The 13,920-nt window shown below is 44.8% G+C and overlaps 1 protein-coding gene across 3 annotated transcripts in view; it reads left to right on the forward strand.

Annotated features, from left to right (window-relative positions):
* NR6A1 (nuclear receptor subfamily 6 group A member 1) overlaps positions 1 to 13,659 on the forward strand; it is a 205,780-nt gene extending 192,121 nt beyond the window's left edge. For all 3 annotated transcript variants that reach the window (XM_027104896.1, XM_027104895.1, XM_027104897.1), the window contains 3 exons: positions 1,698 to 1,819; positions 6,529 to 6,681; positions 8,417 to 13,659. In XM_027104896.1, the coding sequence (XP_026960697.1) occupies positions 1,698 to 1,819; positions 6,529 to 6,681; positions 8,417 to 8,505 (364 nt within the window). In that variant the 3' untranslated portion in view covers positions 8,506 to 13,659. The remainder of the gene's footprint in view (positions 1 to 1,697; positions 1,820 to 6,528; positions 6,682 to 8,416) is intronic.
* Positions 13,660 to 13,920: the final 261 nt, after the last annotated feature.

Genomic DNA, 13,920 nt, shown 5'->3' on the forward strand with positions numbered 1-13,920 from the left:
CAGGCTTTCCCCAAGGGAAGAGAAAATGTCCTGCCTGGCCAGGAAGCCAAGCCCTTGCGAAACCTTCACAGTCAACACAGAAAGCAATAGGACCCAGACAGCAGTAGTACATTCCCAGGAGTTCTGGACCCTACCCAGATAGGGGCTTCTTGCCTAGCATGGGGCTGTAGTACCCTGATCTGAACAAGTCACCAGGAAGCAACTCTGAGGCTAAGCATCTCTTTGTGACTCAGCTGCATCAGAGGCCTATCTGGATCACCTAGAAGAGTGGATGCTGGGCCTGACCCCAGCTTTATAAACTATTTCCCCACTAAGCTTTTGCCTCCTTGGTTTGGGAGTATCTCCATTTCTGGTATAAGATATTACCCACTATGACGCAGAGTATTAGTCCCCCAGCCCAGGGCTCCTTTGCCTAAAACTTGGTGTTTCCCCAAGGAATTAACTCCTAATCCAAAGAAAGCAGCATGGGGGCTTCCCTGGTGGCACAGTGGTTAAGAATCCACCTGCCAGTGTAGGGGACATGGGTTCGAGCCCTGGTCTGGGAAGATCCCACATGCCGCTGAGCAACTAAGCCCATGCACCACAACTACTGAGCCTGCGCTCTAGAGCCCATGAGCCACAACTACTGAGCCCGTGTGCCACAACTACTGAAGACCGCACTCCTAGAGCCTGAGCTCCGCAACAAGAGAAGCCACCGCAATGAGAAGCCTGTGCACTGCAACTAGAGAAAGCCTGCGTGCAGCAACGAAGACCCAATGCAGCCAAAAATAAATAAAATTAAAAAAAAACACTCCTGAAAGAAAAAACATTAAAAAAAAAAAGCAGCATGGTCAGCATTGAGTCTTCTCTGCTAATGGATGCTACCTCAGATATTGAGAAAATCAAGGCCTTAGGGAGTTAGCCCAGGTTCAAGGTTCTAGCTCTGCTACCAACCAGCTGTGTGCTTGTGGACCAGTCCCTTCTATTCTTTGAACTTCAGTTTCTCATCTGTACAATGGTGATTATAATCTCACCTAGCACGTAGGGCTGAGAAAACTAAATGAGATAATGCACATAAAGTGCCCAGCACAGAAACTGGCATGACATGGAGGCTCAATTTATGTTTCCCTCCCTCCCTCTCTAGCTGAAGTCAAGGGATACCAGTAAAAATGTTCCCTGTACATAACCTCAGCCATGGTGGAAACAGTGAACTTAAATACGATCAGCAGCTTTTTCTTCATTGTGGCAGTAGCTCACATAGAGTCACCATGGTAGCTGCCATTGTTACTACAGGCTGCATCGCAACAACAGCAGTATCTTAACGATGTCATACTTCTCTACATTTACATCCCAAACCCCCGTGACCCTTGTTACCCCAAGCAGGCAAGCATTATTTTACAGAGGAGGTCCTCAAAGCTTAGAGAGGTCGGAGGACTTTCCCGAGGTCTCATAGCTTGTATGTGATGGAGCTGGATTTGAACTTAGATTTGATTGACCCCAGATGACCTGGGGAAGAGCAGCTCGTATGAGCTGCCTTGGCCTCTAGACAAACCATGGATTCACCTGTCTTTCACAAATGTGTCTGGATTCCATTTCCCCCAAGCTCAACCTCTTTCCTATCTTAGCTGCCTTAAGGAGCTGTAGGTGACTTCTGTCTCCCTTCCATTATCTCCACTGGTAATCAGAGCCCATAATTAACACCGGTGTCTGTTCCCCAGATTTAGTGATGAAGGGATGGAGGTGATTGAGCGGCTCATCTACCTGTATCACAAGTTCCATCAGCTAAAAGTGAGCAATGAGGAGTATGCTTGCATGAAAGCAATTAACTTCCTAAATCAAGGTGAGTAACTGGGGGTGAGAAGAAAAGCCTTTTTTTTTCGTCAGTGAATATTTGCCCTTTTGCCTTCATTTCACCCCTACCCCCTTTACCCTCAGGACTGTCACACAATCTGTCACACCATGTGGGTGCCGATCTTGGAAGTCCTGTGCTGCCCTCATCATCATTCTGCCCCACTATAGCACAGAGCATGGTTTGGATTTTTTTCTTCAAACCTAAATGCCAGAGCCTCTATAACTCATAGAGGAAGGAAGAGGATTTGCTTTGTTTAGTCAGTTTTAATGCATTTAAACACAGACATCAAGGACAGTACATGCGTCATTTAAAATATGCACCAAGTTTACCAGTGACTGAAGAAGAGCAGAGTGACTGATGAAACTACTAGAGATAAGGGATCTGTGACAGGCTGATGGGCCCCTTCAGGGCAGAGCGGGGGTGCACAAAACTCACACACCCGTATCAAGCATGGCTTTAATTCGAAGAGTGGTGGGTGTGATTTACATGGAGTATTACTTGCAGAGCGGCGCTTGGTAGCTGCTGGTAAGCAGAGTATGCAAGGAGGATTTGTGTTCCCTTTCTTCCAGAGTAGCGTATGAGTACTCTACTCTGAGTGGGGCTGGGCTGTTTCGCGGCCTACGACATTGAAAATGCTGTGTTCCTGTATTCAGTTTCCTAGTCCAGAGACTCTTGATCCCCTCCTCTTTGCCTACTCCTCCCTCATACTGACCTCTTCCTCTTGCTTCTGCACCTTTCATGCATTTATCTGGTGTTCTGTGTGCCTCCCTTGGGCCAGGCCCTGTGTTGAACATTAAAGACATTGAAATAAATTAGATCCCAGGTTCCTGGCCTCAAGAAGTATACATTCTGATGGCACTTGTTACATTGCTTGAGCCTCAAATGGGGGGAGATCAGTAACAACTACTTGGAGGACCAGAAATCTGAGATCTGGGCCTCAAAGGCTGGGTAAGATTTATGTATAGAATATTTATATTCTATATATGAAAAAGGGGATTGTGTGTGTTTATACATATATGAACACACTATATAATATATATATATACATATATGAGAATGAGAGAGACGTCTACAGGCGTACCTTGGAGATATTGCAGGTTTGGTTCCAGACCAGCACAATAAAGTGAATATTGCAATAGAGTGAGTCACATGAATTTTTTGGTTTCCCAGTGCCTGTGAAAGTTATGTTTATACTATACTGTGATCTGTTAAGTGTGCAGTAGCATTATGTCTTAAAAAAGAGTACAGGGGACTTCCCTGGTGGCGCAGTGGTTAAGAATCCGCCTGCCAATGCAGCAGGAGACACGGGTTCGAGCCTTGGTCCGGGAAGCTCCCACATGCCACAGAGCAACTAAGCCCGTGTGCCACAACTACTGAGCCTGCGCTCTAGAGCCTGCGAGCCACAACTACTGAGCCCACGTGCTGCAACTACTGAAGCCCGTGTGCCTAGAGCCTGTGCTCCGCAACAAGAGAAGCCACCGCAATGAGAAGCCCACACACTGCAATCAAGAGTAGTCCCCGCTCACCGCAACTAGAGAAAGCCCGCACACAGCAACGAAGACCGAACGCAGCCAAAAAGTTAATAAATTAATAAATAAATAAATTTATTTTTTAAAAAAAGAGTACATACCTCAAAAAAAATATTGCTATAAAATGCTAATCATCATTGAGCTTTCAGCGAGTTGTAATCTTTTTGCTGGTGGAGGGTCTTGCCTCAGTGTTGTTTTTGTTTGTTTGTTTGTTTTAATTTATTTTTTAAATTTATTTTTGGCTGCATTGGGTCTTCGTTGTTGCATGTGGGCTTTCTTAGTTGCGGCGAGCAGGGGCTACTCTTCGTTGAGGTGCGCAAGTTTCTCATTGCGGTGGCTTCTCTTGTTGCGGAGCACGGGCTCTAGGCACTTGGGCTTCAGTAGTTGTGGCATGCAGGCTCAGTAGTTGTGGCTTGCAGGCTCTAGAGCACAGGCTCAGTAGTTGTGGCGCACAGGCTCAGTTGCTCTGCCGCTTGTGGGATCCTCCCAGATCAGGGCTCGAACCCATGTCCCCTGCATTGGCAGGTGGATTCTCAACCACTGCGCCACCAGGGAAGCCCTTGCCTCAGTGTTGATGCTGCTGACCGATCAGGGTGGTGGTTGCTGAAGGTTGGGGTGGCTGTGGCAATTTCTTAAAATAAGACCACAGTGACATTTGCCATGTCAATTGACTTTTTCTTTGATGAACGAACTTTCTGTAGCGTGCAATGCTGTTTGAACATTTTACCCACAGTAGAACTCCTTCCAAATTTAGAGTCAATTCTCTCAAACCCTGCTGCTGCTTTATCAACTAAGTTTATGTAATACTCTAAATCCTTTGTTGTTGTTTCAGCGGTCTTCACACAGCTTCTTCAGCAGGAGTAGATTCCATCTCAAGGGACCACTTTCTTTGCTCATCCATAAGAAGCAACTCCTCATCTGCTAAAGTTTTATCATGAGATTGCATCAATTCAGTCACATTTTCAGACTTCACTTCTCATTCTGTCTAGTTCTCTTGTTTCCACCACATCTGCAGTACTTCCTCCACTGAAGTCTTGAACCCCTCAAAGTCATCCATGAGGGTTGGAATCACCTTCTTCTAAAATCCTGTTAATGTTGATATTTTGACCTCTTCCAGTGAATCATGAATGGCATCTAGAATGGTGAATCCTTTCCAGAAGGTTTTTGGTTTACTTTGCCCAGATCCTTGAGAGGAATCACTATCTATGGGCAGCTACAGCCTTAGGAAATGTATTTCTTAAATAGAAAGACTTGAATGTTGAAATTACTCCTTGATCCATGGGCTGCAGAATGGATGTTGTGTTAGCAGGCATGAAGACAAAATTAATTTCATTGTACATCTCCATCAGAGCTCTTGGGTGACCAGGTGCTTTGTCAGTGAGCAGTAATATTTTGAAAGGAATCTTTTTTTCTGAGCAGTAGGTCTGCACAGTGGGCTTGAAATATTTAGTAAACCGGGTTGTGAACAGAAGTGCTGTCATCCAGGCTTTGTTGTTCCATTTATAGAACACAAGCAGAGTAGATTTAGCGTAATTCTTAAGGGCCCTAGGATTTTCGGAGCGGTAAATGAGCATTGGCTTCAATTTAAAGTCATCAGCTGCATTAGCCCCTAACAAGAGAGTCAGCCTGTCCTTTGAAGCTTTGAAGCCAGACATTGACTTCTCTCGAGCTATGAAAAGTCCTAGATAGTGTCTTCTTCCAATATAGGGCTGTTTCGTCTGCATTGAAAATATGTTGTTTAGTGTAGCCATCTTCTTTAATTATCTTAGCTAGATCTCTAGATAACTTGCTGCAGCTTCCGTATTAGCACTGCTGCTTTACCTCACACTTTAATGGAGATAGCGGCTTTCCTTAAATCTCATGAAACAACCTCTGCTAGCTTCAGACTTTTCTTCTGCAGCTTCCTCACCTCTCTCAGCCTTTATAGAATTGAAGAGAGTTAGGACCTTGCTCTGGATTAGGCTTCGGTTTAAGGGAATGTTGTGGCTGGTTTGATCTATACAGACCACTCAAACTTTCTCCATGTAGGCAATAAGGCTGTTTTGCTTTCTTATCATTTGTGTGTTCACTAGAGTAGTGCTCTTAGTTTCCTTCAAGAACTTTTCCTTTGCATTCGCAACTTTGCTAACTCACAAGAGACCTAGCTTTCAGCCTATCTCGGCTTTTGACGTTCCTTCTTCACTGAGCTTAATTATTTCTAGCTTTTGATTTAAAGTGAGAGATATGTGACTTTTCCTTTCACTTCAACACTTACAGGCGATTGTACGATTATTAATTGGCCCAATTACAATATTGTTGTGTTTCAGGGAATAGGGAGGCCCGACGAGAGGGAGAGAGACAGTGGAACAGCCAGTTAACGGAATAGTCAGAATGCACAACATTTATCAATTAAGTTTACCGTCTCATACGGGCGCGGTTTGTGGCACCCCAAAACAATTAAAATAGTAACATCAAAGATCACTGATCATAGATCCTCATAACAAATCTAATAATAATGAAAAAGCTTGAAATATTGCAAGAATTACCAAAATGTGACAAAGAGACACGAAATGAGCAAATGCCATTGGAAAAAATGACACTGATAGACTTGCTTGGTGCAGACTTGCCACACACCTTCAATTTGTAAAAAATGCAATATCTGTGAAGTGCAGTAAAGCAAAGCACAATAAAACAAGATATACACAGAAAAAAAAACTGGAGTGACCCAGTAGAATACCAGTGGCCCAGGTAGAATAGTATGAGTAGAAGCACATAGGATACCATGTGTAATTGTATGTAGAAACGTGAAGATTTCTGAATGGTTCCAGCAAAGAGCAAATTTAAAGATACTGTGAAGGATAAATTGGGAAAGGTAGATTATTCAGTTAGTTGTTCAACATCCGCTGGTGCCCATTTGTGCCAAGCCCTGTGCTGGGAGCTGGGTACAGAGTTGAGAAAGATAAGCCTAGCCCTCAGGGGGCTCAGTCTAGTGATTGTCCTTGATAATTTTTTCCTTTATCTTATTTCTCTTCCCTGACCCAGAGCTTTTGTTCCTCCCTGTCAGAAACAGAGAAGATCCCCTGTTGAGACAATGTTTAATAACTTTTCATTGAAAGATACACATATTCAAGGAGCCAGTGTTTCTTCCACATTATAAAGCCCCTCCCATTTCCTGTGTTTTTTTCACAGATATCAGGGGTCTGACCAGTGCCTCGCAGCTGGAACAATTGAACAAACGATATTGGTACATTTGCCAGGATTTCACTGAATATAAATATACACATCAGCCGAACCGTTTTCCTGACCTCATGATGTGCTTACCTGAGATTCGCTATATTGCAGGTAACATTCTGGGTCCTGGGCTTACAACCCTTCCTTGCTTTTCTTAACTTGTGAAGGGAATGAGGAAAGCAGTGTTTTCAGGATGCTGATGCCAGGCCTATCACCAGCTCAATAAAAGAGGTACTACCCCTGCCCTCAGGAAAGTTATATTATAATGAGAAGTTTGTTTTTTCTTTGTAGGGAGGAGAATCTAACATTTCCTAAGCTCCTGTGATGTGCAGGGTCCTTTGTGACCTGATATCACTTAATCTCAATTTCTGCAGGACTGGTGGTTGGTGATATTATGGCCATTCTATGGATGGGGAAAGAAGCTCAGAGTTTCTCAAATTAACGTCATTTCCTGAATTATATACGTTAAAAGGGTGGATTTTTTGGCATGTGAACTAACTGTATCTCAATGTTTTAATTGATTTTATTTCATAGAATTGCCTATAGGTTTTTGAGGATCTTTCATTAAAAGTGATATCTTTAAAATAATTCTCAAAAATCCTGTGTTCATAAAGGAATTTTTGTTTTAGTTGTTTTGTGGTCTTAACCCCTTTCTGAGCTTCTTGACATTTAAATACGTCCATTTCAACATGAAATCCTGGCTTTTGTTGTTGCTTTACTTCATTTGGTAAAGATTCTTGTTTATAGTTATCTAGCACATACTGAGGGGCAGCTCAGAAATGTGACCTCTGGGCTGAGATTGTTCCTGTAAAATTCAGCAGTACAATTTTGAAGGAAAAAAATTTTCAGTCTGATAAAATCAAATTTTACTTTTTGGGCCACAAAGTAGTCTAGGAGGTGTGAACTGGACTTAAATAAACTATTGGAATTTTAGGAGTGTTTTGATAATGTATGTCTCAGCATTTTTAAAACTATGTTCTACCAAGCAAAATACTAATCAGGTGCTCTGTGAAATACAGGTCAATAATTATACCCCACTCTCCCCCACAGAGCTGGGTTGTCAACACTGACAGCCCTTGGAATCACCTGGGAAGCTTTTAAAAAATATCCATTCTTGTGCTGCACCTCTAAAGATTCTGACTTAATTGATATGGAGTGGAGCCTGGTCATCAGTATTTTAAAAAAAAAATTACCAGGTGACTGTAGGGTTCTGTCAGGGAGAAGAACTATAGCCTCATATTTACAAAGTATATTAGCATTCTGAGTGCTCTTAGAAATCCTCCAATAAAAAAAAAACCTGTTTTAACCCTGAATTTCTCAATTTATTTGCCCCTGTAAACCCCATCTCCTTTTTCCTTGCTACGTTTTATTAACCCATTATACTATTCTGAAGAGCAGTATTTTATAGAATGCTAGTTAAAGAATCTACTAGGAAATGAAATAGGATATAAGTTTCTCATTATTTTCGCTCTAAGAGGACATCAGGGAATACCTTTCAGTTTCAGATTCCTCATCTGTAAAATGGGGTTAAAAAGTAAAATCTGTCATACAGAAATACTGTGAGAATTAAATGAGATAATGTATTTAAACACCTAGCATAGAGTTCAGTATTCTTTGGATAGTAGCAACAATTAGAGCTTGCACCATTACTGGACTCCCTAAGGCACCAAAATAGGTCTGGGTAATAGGATGTTAGCCCAGTCTGTTTTACCTTTGTAATAACTCATGGCACTTTCCTCGCCCCAGTCACTAGAAAAGGCAGTGTTCTTTCACCAGCCCAAGAGGAGGCAAACACGCCCTTCTACTAGTGGCCACGGCTAACTCTTCTTTTTCTGCCTTTTCCCAGGAAAGATGGTGAATGTACCCCTGGAGCAGCTGCCCCTCCTCTTTAAGGTGGTGCTGCATTCCTGCAAGACAAGTGTGGGCAAGGAGTGACCTGTCCCCAGCACCCCTCCTCAGGCCAATGGCAAGGCCTGGGGTGGGCAGGACAGGCTCCGGAAGAAAGAGCCAGAGAGACCAAGATGGAGGCTGTGGAGCAGCCTTGCCAGTTGCCTCCATAGCAAAAGAGTTTTTGTTTGTTTGTCTTGTTTTTTTAACCTCATTTTTCTATATATTTATTTCACGACAGAGTTGAATGTATGGCCTTCAACATGATGCACATGCTTTTGTGTGAATGCAGCCGATGCATTTCCTTGCAGTTTACAGAATGTGAAGATGTTTAATGTTACAGTGTTGTCATTGTTTAGAGATAGTTCTTTTGTATTTTGAGGGAGAGGGTGGGATGGGACTGAGATGACTATTTCCATAATATTGACAAAGATGACTACCTCATTGGAAAGGGAGGGGTGTGACCAACCCTACTTTTTCCACATGTTCTCAGCAGATTCATACATTTGTCTGTCAGAGAGCAAACTGCCTTTTTCTAGCTACAGAATTACCAGGTAAGAGAGCACACCATAAAAGGGAAAGTGGTATTAGGAGGTTTACTAAGCAAAGTGGATGAGACATTGGGAACAGGACCAGAGATGGGGATTTAGCTATCTCCTTTCTTTGGAAAGCATGAAAGCTGAGAGTTGGGCACAGTGACCAAATCTAAGTTAGCTGTCCTCCCTCCAGACGAGTCCTCAGGGAGAAGGGTTTCTTCTCTCACACCACACTGTGGGGCCTCCCCTCCCCACCATCCATACGACCACTACTAATTTCTGCCACTGTCACCTTTTCACCTAGGCAAAGCCCTAGCGGTCAGCTAATCCTTGGGATTTGCCTACCATCTCCCTTGGGGCTCACAGCTACCTAGTTTCCTTACTTTCTTTAGACTCATTGCCTCTCCCTTATAAACTTGACTTCCTATTGGCCCTTTGAAAAGAACAGGTGAGTTCAGAATGTCATGTCCAGAATCCTGATGCCCACTACTGATTTACTCTCCTTTCACCTTCAAAGAGTAGTGGGACAAAGGCCAGACTGCTAATAGCATAAACACTCCTCTTTTGGAGTTCCCTGTTTCTCTCCCCACCCCATCCCATTCCACCTCCAGATCTGAATCTGAAACTGCAGTCTCTTTTCCAAACAGCTGGAAGGATCATTCACCCATCTGCTGACCAGAATTTTTGTCCCTACATTCTACTCCATGCTCTCCTAATCTCTCCCAAAATGAAACCAGGTTTCTTCAGAATAGTAAGCCCAAGATCCAGAGTGGCCCAGCTGCCCCTTAGAGTTGTCAGTGGCCTGACTGACCAGGGTCTAGAGGGCTGGAGTCCAAAGCTTCTGGAAGGGAAGGGGGGCTTTAAACTACCTCATGTTCCTAAAGGCCTGGCTGCCCCCTCTGCAGGTATGGCCTGGACCCCTTGTTCTTTCACTACCTGCCCCACCTAGTCCTGGGAAATGTTCCTTACCCTCTTGGCTTTGGCCAGCAGTCACACAAGGTCTGTCATGGAACTCTTTCAGGTGCTTTTCCCTTCTCTGCCTTACTACAGCAGTTGTCCCTGCCTAAACCCACGTACCTCCCACAGCCAATGCAGCAGACAGGCCAGTTAGCTGGGTACATCCCTGGCTAGGCTTGAGGGGCCTACAGGACCTCCTTTTGCCTGTTTAGTCAAAGGCTGTTTGCTCTCTTCCCCGCTCAGCCTAGCACACTTACTCAGAGGGCCACCACATTGTGTGCATATCGGGTAGTCCGTGTCGGATTGTAATTTTTTCTTTCCGGTGAAATGTTACGGGTACCAGCAGAGTGATGACTTTATCCCTTGATGGATCTAAAACTCAGAACATTACTTCCCAGTGCCGTTTCCCCATTTGCTCTGAGAAAGGAAAAGAAAAAGAAGAGACGTGGTCCTCAGGAAAAGCGCCAACCAGAATGTTTTTCACATGTCAATGGGAAGATTTGTGTGTGTGTATTTGTTTATTTCTAAATTCACAATAGTTTTGTTTTTCCGCTCTTTTATTTAACCAACTAGATCACACTCTGGCTACAGGTCAGACTCCGAGCCGCTTTCCTCAAGGTAGGGGAAGATACACATATCAGAGACCCCTTCTCCAGGATGGCTCTTATGTGCTGCATCTTTCTTTGCTAGATTTCCATCGGCCAAATTATTATTATTTTTTGAAATTGCTTTTCTCTTAAATTAAGCATTTTACTGGTTGGGTTGGGAGCCAGAGGGAACTGCTCTCCATGAGGCAGCAACATGTCTCTTTGATAATGCAGCATTAAACAGAGCAAGTTGTTAATTTGTGGAGTGGGGGAAAGGTTCTGCAAGTTGCCATTGTACAAATCCATTTTTACAAATGTTTGCAGCAGATTCCACAAGAACAAAGAGCCCATTCATTGCTGAGAGCCCTGCAGAATCTCTGAGCCAAGTGGCCTTGTGTTCCGAGCTGGAGCCTGACCTGTGGACCACCTTTAATGTCTTCTGCACCCAGTCCTTTTATGACGTGGGCTTTTTTTAAACAGGGTAAAGTGACTGTGTTGCGTCGCAAACTCAGGTATTATGAGAGGAAGGTAGGAGTGTAGCTAGCAGTGTGGAGACATTAGGTCAGCCACTAGATGTATTTGTGAATTCAGTTTGAAGGACACAGAGAAAGGTTGGAGGGGGAGGTTTGATGTGTTATGTTTTGCCTTTCTTCCCATGATGTTTGGTTAACAGGTAGCCTTTTTGCTAGTGGAAAAGAAAAAAGTTGTGCATGTTGTCTGTAATTCCCCTCCCTTCTGTCCTCTCTCTGATCCCCTGCCACCAGCAGCACTCACTTTGAGTGAGAATTTTTCCACCATAAAAATATGACCCTGAAGGCTGTGTGGTAAAGGAGAATCCCACCTCATTGCACTGCGTTTAAACGTACAAGCTATTCCCTTCCTTTCCCTTTGAATGTTTTCTTGACCGAAGACAGAAGTTTGGAATCTTGGAACTTCACCTACAACTCATGCTCTGTGGCTCCTTTGTAGACTTTTGGAGTCTTTCACAAGGCTTGGTGGTCTTACCCTCAGTCTGGAGAAACTCCCCAGAACCTGTCTCAAAGCACTCCATCTGGCTCAGAGGATACCCAGCCCCCCAGCCAGGCCTGATCCGTAAGTGAGGTGGGCAAACCTCCAGGGACAGAAAGCAGCAGGCAAGAACCTCTGTCCTATTCCCCAGATCCAGAGGAGGAGGGATAGAGGGAACTGAGGGGTCTCCATGGCATCATCACAGTCACCCTCTCCACAGCACCGTGCCTCTCACCTGCCACCCCCTATCAGGGAAGAGAGTCCTGCCATGGCCAGTGTGTCACCAGGTCCTTAAAGCCCTGGGCTCTCTGAGCTAGCTGCCTTGCTCTGCTGCCCATATCCTACCTTTGTTTGTTCTCAATTTATTGGGGAATGGGACAGACAGAGACAGACAGACAAACCCAGTATGGGCAACATGTAGGCCATGTCTAAGGTTGGCCAAAGTAAAGGGACTCTGGCCTCCCAGCAGGGCAGGAAGTTGAGCAGTGGTTCCAAGTCTTTAGCTCTGGGCCCCTGGTCTATGTCTTTTTTTCCTTGTTGCTTTTTAAAATTTTGCAATTGTTTTAAGAAATCCAGTCTTTTAGACCAGCCCTTTTATTAAACTTTAAATTTTTCTTTGATTTTTTTAAAGTAAAAAAAAAAAAAAAAATTAAAAAAAAAAAACTAAACAAAAACCCCACCACTCTTACTTTCCCCGACTTGATCCATGAGAGTCCCCCTGCACTCCCCTCTGCCTTTGCAGTTGATCATTCCTCCCTTTTACCTCAGCTTGAAGCATCTATGTCCAGTGTCTGTGAAATGATGTTTTATCTGTGTCTCAGGATAAGAAACGGCAATCATTCCACCAGGTGCTGGAAACTGGTTAGCCTTGAGGCAAGGGTTTCTAGGACCACAGCTCAGGGATGTGTATTTAATTACAGGGTCCCCAGAAACCCCTCTCCTGGCTACCACAAGCAACAGCTTCTTTTCTGGGCTTGGGAGCCAGACCTGGACTGTTTCCTCAGAGGCAGGGCCCCCAGAAAAGATGCTGGGGCTTCCTCTTTGGCCAGAGCTGGGCTCCCTTGAGACTTGAAGAATTATGGCTGTCCTGCAACATGAGCCACAGTGACCCTGCCACTACCGGCTCACAAGATGCCTGGTCCCTCTGCCTAATCCAGTCCCCATCTGGCCTCCCTTCTCTGGGCCTGTGGCCCTCAATGGGCCACAGCCTGCTCAGGAATCAGTTGCAGGCTCAAATGGAAGCTGTGAATCAGGCCAGAGCTTGCTTCGAGCCCAAGAAAAAAGTTGTCTTAATGGTGGAGGCTAGTCTTCCAAATCCGAGAGCCAGCCCTGCCAGCCAAAGGATCATTTTTGCCCTTTGGTGATCATTGTGTTCTTTCTCTGAAATGTCTTATAATAGGTGATAATGTTGTTGACTCAAATTTCCATGAAAAAAAAAAAAAAACTACCTCTTGAGTGACATCCTGGTCTATTCCTCTCTGAGGAATCTTGTGGGAAAAGAATACTGTAGCTCCTGCTCTGTTTACATGTTTCTGTTAGGAAAGAAACCCCGCCTGCCCTGGGGTGTTGGTGTTTTTGTCTATGTTGCCATCCCAGGCCTGCAATAGGGGTTTGTGGCTGTGTTGTAATGTCTGGGCCATGTCTGGGGAGTCCTTCCCACCTGCCCAGCCAGGGACTAGCCACCCCCTTGAAGAGGCTTCCATTTCCCTCCTATGATCCAAGGCACAGGGAGCACCACCTCCCGTGACACCACCCTCAGGAGCTCTGGTGGCACGTGCATCCATGAGCCTTCCCCTGGGCTGCCTACCTGAGGCCCACCTCTACCCACAGTCCTGTATAGGAGTCGAGTAAACAGGATGTCTTTGAGCCCTTGTCCCCAAAGGGCCGGCCAAGGGCTGCCCGCCAACCTGGCTCCATCAATCCTGCATGACCAAGTGATAGTTGGCGGGCTCTGCTACCCAGGCCCTCTGCTACCTCCCACCCTGCCATCTGGCAAGGGATGGGCCCTTTTCTGTGAATTGACTACCTGTGGAAATGTGACCAATTAGTGTGAAATGCATGTTTAGAAAATGTTAGGTACTGTATTTGAACCAATAAATGTGAATCCTTCTGCACATGGCATCTGTTTGTGAAGCGTGTCTGGGGTTCCGAGGAGGGACGATGGGTTGTCCTTAGGTGCTGGGTGTGCCTTCAGACCAATTGCTTCTGCTTGTAGCTGATACTCGCCCACTTGCTATTGCTGAGAGAGTCTGGCAGAGAGATATCTCTCAGAACTGTTTGAATCAGTGAGCCAATACTGACTGAAGTGCCTGCTCTGTGTGCCAGGCAGTGTGTTGGGACTTTTCACAAACCTGAACCTCCTTGAACTTCAAGAA

The sequence above is a fragment of the Aethalodelphis obliquidens genome, unplaced genomic scaffold (genome assembly GCF_003676395.1).
Source record: "Aethalodelphis obliquidens isolate GAN/ISIS:26980383/991018 unplaced genomic scaffold, ASM367639v1 scaffold7, whole genome shotgun sequence".
Taxonomy (NCBI): Eukaryota; Metazoa; Chordata; class Mammalia; order Artiodactyla; family Delphinidae; genus Aethalodelphis; species Aethalodelphis obliquidens.